Below are 9,301 nucleotides of genomic sequence, written 5' to 3'. Positions count from 1 at the left end.
GAAACTTGGCTCCTGATAACTTATGGCAAGACTATGTCATGAACAAAAGTTATTCCCAATTGATTGCTAAAATGTTTTAATCAACAAATTAAAACTCTGAGAGCAGAGTAGCTAGTTTACAGAATACAATACAAACATATGTTTAGATACAAAAGCTCTATTTTGTTTCAAAAGACATGTGTACCCCACTGTTTTTTACTCTATACATGTGCTCTATATACACAAATGTAAATTCTAGAATAAGCTTAAATTTTAAACTTAACCAAAAATTTAAGGAAAAAAAGAATAACATTAGATGCTAAACATGGACAAAGAAGAAAAGGTAATAACCTCTTACCTGTACTTCGATTTGTAGATCTTTGTCTAGGAGTGCTCTCTTTTTCAGTATTTCTGCTTTGAGTTGTTCCTTGTGTTTGAAGAGCAGAGCAGAGAGTTTGGTAGCATTCTGCTTGCTACGTTTCTGTTCCACGCTCTCTTCGCGCTTCCGTTTTTTTGCTGCCTGTTTTTCTTCTTTATCTATCTTATCCAAAATATACTTCATCACCTGGTTACAGACAATCATTCTAGAGAAAAATATACAACCTATGTAATGCTGGGCGTTTCATTCTGAAAGGCTTAAGACATGATTCTTCTATGTCTCTATGGATGATATACAAACTTTCTGTGACTGGAAAGCTTCAAAAAGTGATTCAAACCAGTTATGAGCAACTATTACTGCCAAGTGTTCTCATTTAATAAACTTCAATCAAGATAAAAAAATATAAACTCAGAACTTTTGTGCATGTGCACGCTAAAGAAAAGAAACTGATATATACAACCCTGTCCTTCTCCCTACCTTTGATTCTCTTCTCTTTCAGCTGGAGTCATGGTCTTTTTCTGTTTTAAATGTTCTATTACAGCATTATGCTTCATCACCACCTTCAAGACAGAACAAATCCAGAAGCGCATATTTTATAACGACCACAAGTTAGTACATAGATAACAACAGTTAAGAATCTGAGCACATATATGTGTTTTCAAAAATAAGTGTAACGATTTTATATAATACAAATAAAATTAGCAGCTGCTATATGGCCTGGGTGCTTACCGTATGCTGGGTACAGTGCTAACCTAAGCACTTCACATTGCCTCACTCATTCCTCATGACAACACTGAACCACAGGAACAATTTTATAAATGAGATATTGAGACATAAAGAAATCAACCAACTTGTTGGAGATTAAACAATAAGTAATTTAGCTGGAATTTTACCCCAGCTATCATTCTCCAAAGGCCATGTTTTTAACATTATGCTCTCTTCCCAAGCATTAATTTTAAAGAGTTGTCCACAGACCCCCCCCGACACAAAGAGGAGGGGATAGATAATGTATTAATTCTCAATTTATAGATTATACAATACTGAATTGGGTAATAATGCATTTGAACATATTATACATGACATCAATAGGAATATTACATCTTTAAAATCATTGCTGTTTAAAAAATGCTTCTACATATATGACCTAATTTAATCATTATAATACTCTTGTGTGGCTGGAAAGAGAGGAGTTTTAATGAAGATATAGCTCAGGGGAGATAAGTGAGTTTCATGGACTGTGAACGGGAGACCCAGGAATTGAATGACGGTCTCATGACTACCATGGTACACTTGAAATCCACACTCAAACTCCTGCCTAGTGTTGAGCTGGGCACACTGTAGATGAAAAGAAAGTTTTCTCCAGTAATGCTACAGGACGTTATATGTGTGATTTCATTTTAGGAATTTAATTCTAACTCATCTAAATTGCCTTACTTCTCTAGATGCCATTGCAAGATGTTGCTGCATAATGTCACTTTTTATTTAAGCTATGGAATAGTATGTATTTAAAACTTTTTACAAAGGTTTGGCTAGAAATGTAAATGAATTTAACCTGTTTTTAATTTGCTTAGACTACATGCAAACTAAAGAATGACACCTGCAAATAACTTCAAACAAATTGCTATGATGCCTAAAGTGGCTTTAAAACTTAGTTAACCTTCAAGTTTTGTATTAATGATGCTTAAACTCATAGCTCCATTCTTCCCATTTTAGTTCTCCCAAAATACAGTAGTTTCTAATAAGCACTGACTATATATATTGAAACCATAGTAGTCATTCAATATTTTTCGGTCAATGCAGTGCTGCTTCTAAATTTAAAACATCAATGACTTTGTCTCATTTAGGAGACCTAACACAACCAAACACTAAGTCTAACGCACAGCACAAGAATTCAACCTACTGAACATGCTGCTTTTACTTAATAACTTTACCTGTTTCTGAATGATTTCACTTTGATTAGAAGCTTGGAGGGTGTGTTCACGCTTAATTTCTATCTGTTGCTGTTTCTTCTTTTGCTGCTGATCCCTGAGTTGCTGAACCCTCTGCAACTGCTCTTGCACACTGGCTGCCTGCACTGTAACCACATTCTGAATCTGGTGAGTCTGCACAGGACTGCTTTGCTGAATTTGAATAGGTAATTGGAGTTTGATTTGCTGGGGCACACCACCTTGCTGAGCCTGTATCTGAGCCACAACCTGAGATTGGATCTGAGAGAGAACCTGGACTTGTTGCAGCTGCGGCACAGCAATGACTTGGGGCTGTGGCTGCTGTATTTGTAGCTGAGAACAGGATGGGGATGAAACAGTAACTTGATTTAACGTTTGTCCTGATGAAAGAGTTTGAGTTGAAGACTGTACCTGGGGTTGTGATTGTGGCTGGCCTTGGGAAGGTATCTGAAGAGATGTATGTGGTTGAATTGGAATCGGTTGTGAGGCTGTAGTCTGAACCTGGGATTGCTGTCCAGGAGACACTTGGGATGGAGTTGATGGACGTATTCGAGTCTGTGGTGGACTTTGGACACGAACAGGAGACTGTCCTTGGACATTACTCTGAGGCTGACTCTGTGCTGCAACTTGGAGTTTGGATGACTGTGCTTGGGTGGGTTGTGCTTCAGAAGGCACATGGGATGAAACAGTTGTTTGGGTCTGAACTTCAGGCTGAGTCTGAACGTCAGGCTGAGCTGGGGACTGGGGCTGGGTTTGGGGCTGGGGCTGAGCTGAAGGCTGTGCAGTCTGTGGCTGGGCTTCTGGAGGATTCACACTTGATGACTGAACTTGTGGCAGGGTTTTGACTTGCTGCACCTGTGTCTGGGGAGATAATTTACTCTGTTTTTGTTCACTTGTACCTGTGAAAAGGAAAGACAAATCATTTCTATTACTCGAGAACATAAGACTGTCAAAGAAGAATTTGAAGGGGATTTTCTAAAGTTGAGAATTCTATATTTCATTATAAAAGATTTTTGCCTTTGAAATGCTCCATTTAGACATGCTCAAGGTTAGAACTCTCCTAAAATGGGAAGCCCAGGCCCTGTTTCTTGGCTGCCCTCCATACACTTTGCTAACTCTCCAGAGGGCTGGCTTCCAAAGCAAGGCGCAACCTCTGGAAACCAGCCAGGTCTTCTGGCCCAGGCTAATGACAAGCCTTGCTGTAGGAGGGTGACAAAGTGGTCTGGATCTGCAGTTCTCAATCACAGGTTATAAGCTGAATAGATCTACCTGCCCTGAGATGACATCCATGATTTAATCAGTGTCTATAAGGCTTGGCAAAGAATATGCATGGGCACAGTTACCATGATATCCATTATTTTTGCCCCTTTTCTATATATTTTTTATGTGGGGGAAAGAGGGGTGGTGGTGACAGAGAGTCTGTAAGAACAAGACACAAAAGCACTGAGATACTGTGAGGCCGACAATGTCAACTGTTTAGTTCGTTGGCTTGAGGCATATCCTCCCAAATGATATCTTCTTGGACCCTCTGTTAGCCCAGCCATGTGAGGTAACATTCGGCATTTCTGATGAAGCCCAAGTCCTACCTGCTGCTGTAGTGGAAACGGTGGTGGTAGTGGTGGTACTGGCTGCTGTGGCTGTTGTTGCCAATGGGGTAAAGAGGAACCGCTGAACAGTACCATTTGGCATCGCAGCTTGCATTAGCTGCTGTCCTGGACCTGGGAGTATAGTCACCCCTTGAGGTATCAACTGCAACTGTCCAGTAGTTTGACCTTGTCCTTGAATTACTACTGTCAAACCTTGATTGCCACCCTGTGAAAAAAACATACAACATGTAAACAGTGTTCAAAGCATCAATCTGTATGTCTAGCCTTTTTACTAAATCATTTTTATGTTGTAAAGGTCCTTTAATATAATGAAAATATGTATTTGAGCTGGTTGGTTAGCTCAGTTGGTCAGAGCATGGTACTATTACGCCAAGGTCCAGGGTTTGATCCCTGTACCAGCCAGCCAAAAAAAAAACGTACAAAAAACAAAAACAAAGAAAATATATATTTGAATGTCTATAGTATAGGAGGAATTTAGATAAGCTAAAATAAGAATATTTATGTCGTTTATTGGAAAAAACACGAACAATCCAGAGTTCCAGTCCAAGCTCTCCAAATGGACAGCCAAGTATCAATCTACAAGCAACACCATTTCTCCAGATCCAAGTTTCCCAATCTATAAAATAAGGTCAGTGAAGTGAATGACTAAGGTCTCCACAAAATTCTGATTTTAAACCATCTTATATTCATATTATTTTACAGTTTTCAAAATATCTTCATACATGTTGCCCCATTTGATTTTCACAATGGACTTGTGACATCGTGAATTAGGCAGAGAAGATATTACTATAATCTTATTTACAATTAAGAAACTCAGGTTGGAAAGGTTAAGTCCCTTGTCCAAGTTAAAGGTGAGATAAAATGAGGAACCCAGGTCCCCTGAATTTTGTTTTTTTCGGTATGTACCAAATTACCTCAGTGTGTGTTTATATGTGCTAAAGTATAAAAAGCATAGGGTTTCGATATGGAATGCAAACACTAAGTCAGGAGGATCACTAAGGTCCAAATAGTTGATTAATACTGGAATATTCAATTTGCTAAGTCTAGCAACGAAGCAGCTTAATGGACTCAAATTTTATTTTTCCCATTGCAATCAGCCAACTAATAAGATTTTTGTGGTTAAAAGGGTTATCCATCTCACTGGTATAGCTCACCGTCTAAGAACTCTAGATAGTTGGGGTCTATTATATCTCCTGCCTGTAAGAAATATTTTTGATTCCAAGAAGCAGCCAATTCTTAAAATAAGTATGTTTTTAAACTTACCAAAATTAGTACATGTTTGTTTTGTTTTTTTTTTTCCCTTTTTTGTCTTTTTTACTGACCGGTAACGGGATCGCAACCCTCGGTGTCGCGCCCGTACCGGGGACCGGCAACGGGATCACAACCCTCGGTGTTGTGCCCGCACCGCGCTCAGCCAGTGAGTGGGAACCGGTCTCCACATGGGATCCGACCCTCGGCAGGAGCGCCGTCGCGCTCCCAAGCGGCACACTCTCCAGTGCGCCACCGGGCCGGCCCTAGTACATGTTTTTAACGTTACAGCAAGAATAAATAAGATCTCCCCTAAGTTATATTACTTACATGGCCCTGTGTTAACTGAGTGAGTTGAGCCATGGTAAGCTTCACTTGTCCTTGCTGGGGGCGAGAGGGCTGTGAGGTTGAAGACTGTAGATTTGCAGTGGATGTTCCTGAAGTTAAGCCTTTCTGCCCAGGAGTTGAGGAAACTGTGTTAGGGGCAGAGATTGCAGTGGAAACAGGCTGCCCTCTGATGATCTGCGTCACCACTTGTTGAGGAGTACCTACAAACATCAAAACATTATGAATGCTTATATGCCTTTAGCATTTAGACTTGAAATAATTCAGCGCTTCAGGTGAATGTATTCTTTTCAGTTTTCAAAAGGACATGGGGATGCCGACAGCCCAAAGATGTATTCAGACATATGCCCACACCCACAGGACCTGCCTGATGGCAGTAAGCCTGTTTTCATTCAGCTCACTGACAACCATTATCCAGTACTGCTCTCTGTAATAGACCCAGAAAAAAAAGTCTTCCTGTCAATCTAAAGCCAAAATGACAATAGAGAAGACAAAAGAATATATGTAAAATATGCCATCTATAAGACTGCCTTTTCTTAGGAATATAATATTAAAAATAAGATAACTTAATACATCATTAATTCATATATATTTTAAACATAAAGGATCTGGAACATCCTGGGCCAAATGTATTAAAAATAAGCTTATCTTACAGATATTTGACAGATAGTTTGGGAGGACCATGAAGGCAAGAACCACTACATCCTCAATACCACAATGGAGTGCTCAAAAAATGCTTTCATAGTAATTGTTCAATAAATGTCTACTGAACGAATCAAGTTTATTTGGAATGGCTCCATAGTCTTCCAAAAACCTCTGTGTCTTGTTTAAATTGCTGAAAGTAGAAAAAAAGGCAAGAAGAATTTCCCCCTCTGCGGAATAGTTGCTAAGCGTAATTACTCGGTAGCCAATGGGGTATTTACAAACTCATTACTAGTGATTAACATCAGATTTCTGAAGTTTTTGTATTTACTTCCTGACTTTCTTTTCTTCTGTGAATACATATGTATTTCTCTGTATGCATTTCTTTTAATGACTGGATAGTGTTTCATATTATTGCCCACGTGTAAACTTGAACTTATTTTGACATTCAGAATACTTTTCCTTTCTTTTTTCTGTTAAAATAATGCCATCGTGAAATCCTTGCTTATAACCTTGCTTGCTTCTGATGATTTCCTTAAAATAAACTCCTAAAAATATTACTGGGGTAATGGTTGGAACACAGTACTGAACTGAACTGAACTTTAGACAGGTTATACCAATTCTGGGCTAGCTGGTTAGCTCAGTTGGTTAGAAAGCAGGGTTGCTAACACCAAGGTCAAGGGTTCAGATCCCCATACCAGCCAGTGGCCAAAAAAGAAAAAAATTTATACAATTCACACTCCCAGCACCTCTCAGTGCCCATTTCATTGAACCCTGCCAAACCTAGGTATCATTACTAAATTAAAATATTCTGGCAATCAGAAATAATATCACAGTTCTTGAACTTCCTCAATCATGACAGAAGGCCATTTAAAACTGTTTCAAGTCATTCATTGTGCTTCATTTGTGAACTCTCCACGCACTGCTCCTTTTCCTATTTATTTAATATGTACTTTTAAATAATGTATTTTTCCCAGTTTGCCATGTGCCTTTTAATTTTATTTGTTTTTAAACCTACACAGTCTTTCTAATGTGGTCAAGTAGACCACAGACTTTTTTTTTGGCTTAAAAAGTACTCTTCATTCTCTCATTAGATATATCCCCCCAAGTATGTTCTCAGTCACAGTATATGTTGTGAGACAGAAGTTTATTTCTCCTCCAAACTATAAACCAATTTTTCCAGTTATCATTTACTGATTCAAAATGACACCTTTGTCATACAACAAATTCTTATATATAATGTCTCTTTAATTGCATCGATCTGTGTTTTCTTTGGTGTCACGCTCCTAATCCTGGTGGCTTTATAATATACTTTAACACCTAGCAGTGCAAATTTTCCATTTTTACTCCTCTTCTAAACTTTTCTTGATTATTTTTATCCATTTATCCAAGATGAATCAAAAGACAGTACACCACAGCATGGTCAAGTGCTTTGATTTGAGAACTTCTGGACCCCCAACACTGTGTGTTTGCACTGCAGTTCAAGGAACAATATATAAAAGTTATTACTTCAGGTGATCACCTGGTGTTGATACACTGCCATCATAAACACAGACAGAGAAAAGGATTAGTGCCGATTAAAAGTTATATAAAGGTCATTCAGATGATCCCCAATATGTACATGCTAATTTACTTTTACATTATCAACTAGATGCAAATTCAAAAATTTAGTAATTTCCAATTATACCCTGGGAGTATGTGGATCCCATTTTAAGAAATGCTAGTGTGGTGGCAGGAAGGATAGGTTCCAGTGCGATCTGCACACACCCAGAGACACAGCCCACACATACTCACCCACCATCTGCCTCTCCGGCCACAGCTCCTCTGACTCTCTCCCCTCCTCGTCCTCCCCATGCCCTCCAGCTCCACTAGTCACCTTGCCTTCCTTTCAATGCACCAGGCTCCCCACTACCTCAGGCCCTTTGTATTTGCTGTTCTTTCTTCATGAAAAACTCTTTCCCCAGATATCTGAACAGCTCTTTCATTCCCTCCAGGTCTTTACTCAAATTTTGCCATCTCAGTAAGTCCTTCTCTGACCATCTTTTCTAAAATTTGAACTCTCCCGGCAAATCACTCCCAAACCCCAACTGGCCAACATTTCTATCCCCATCTCCCCTCTGTTTCATTGTTTAACATGATACATATGTAAAATTCATATACTCTTACATATAACATGTATTTTTAAAATATATGTATATATAAAATTAATTTATCTGGTTATTGTCCACCTTTTCCACCAGACTGTAAGTTTCATGAGGGCAGTTGTTTTTTCTGATTAGTTTACAACTGTAGTCATCTGGGCCTGGAACAATGTCTGGCACATAGGTAGTACTGAATATCTGTTGAATAAATAAACTAATATCTGGAGTTGGGAATCAGATAAATCTACTTTGAGTCCCAGTTTAATAGTTTGAGAAATTACTCAATATTGTGAGTTTCAAATTCTTCACCTGTAAGATGGGGATAATATTAGTAATATACTTTATATAAAGACTAAATGAAAGCTTATGTATGAAGTGCATACGTGCTGGTACAGAGTAAATAATCAATACCTGACAGCTGCTTTTATTATTATTATAGCTAAGAAGCAATTACATGAAGGAAGACTTTGGTTAAAGTACACTAAAATGCGCACTGCACAGCCAGGTGGCAGGACTGGGCAGTTCATCATGTAAACCCCATCCTCACAGGGTATCTAAGATTTCAAGGAAGAAGACCGGCAAAACCCTAGGGGGTCTGGTGGTTGTGTGGAACCTACGGATTCACATATGCATGTCATGCAAACGTAACTGCAGTTACGTAAGGCGTTATAGGACAAAGGCTCTCTCTCTCTATAGTACTACCAGTATTGATACTTTACCTGGCAATTTACCAAATTTTTCAGTTTTCTAAGTATAGTATCATTTATCACCTATAAATTTTATTTTCTCTTTTACATTTTTATATCTTTCCTTTTAGTTACTTGCCTAAACTGACTGCTATAAATTTTAAATAGAAACGGATATTGAATTTTATCAATTGTCCCTGCAATATTAACTGAAATAATCATCTTTTCTTTTCTGGGGGTAAATTCTGTTTAGGCATAGAAGATTGTCTTAAAAAAACAAAAAACAGGGCCGGCCCGGTAGCGCACTGCTACAGTGCGCCACTTGGGA

The 9,301-nt window shown here is 38.6% G+C and overlaps 1 protein-coding gene across 1 annotated transcript in view; it reads right to left on the bottom strand.

The window, feature by feature from the left end:
- Positions 1-9,301, bottom strand: part of BPTF (bromodomain PHD finger transcription factor) — a 141,867-nt gene that overhangs the window by 15,143 nt on the left and 117,423 nt on the right. Inside the window, exons 22-26 of the mRNA XM_008566473.1 lie at positions 5,490-5,707; positions 3,891-4,116; positions 2,290-3,203; positions 836-918; positions 338-563 (exon numbers count right to left, since the gene is read on the bottom strand). Of these exons, the coding sequence (XP_008564695.1) occupies positions 338-563; positions 836-918; positions 2,290-3,203; positions 3,891-4,116; positions 5,490-5,707 (1,667 nt within the window). The remainder of the gene's footprint in view (positions 1-337; positions 564-835; positions 919-2,289; positions 3,204-3,890; positions 4,117-5,489; positions 5,708-9,301) is intronic.

This window comes from Galeopterus variegatus, unplaced genomic scaffold (genome assembly GCF_000696425.1).
Source record: "Galeopterus variegatus unplaced genomic scaffold, G_variegatus-3.0.2 Scaffold243, whole genome shotgun sequence".
Taxonomy (NCBI): Eukaryota; Metazoa; Chordata; class Mammalia; order Dermoptera; family Cynocephalidae; genus Galeopterus; species Galeopterus variegatus.
Note: the sequence above shows the minus strand (reverse complement) of the source record. Positions and strands in the feature narration are given on the sequence as shown.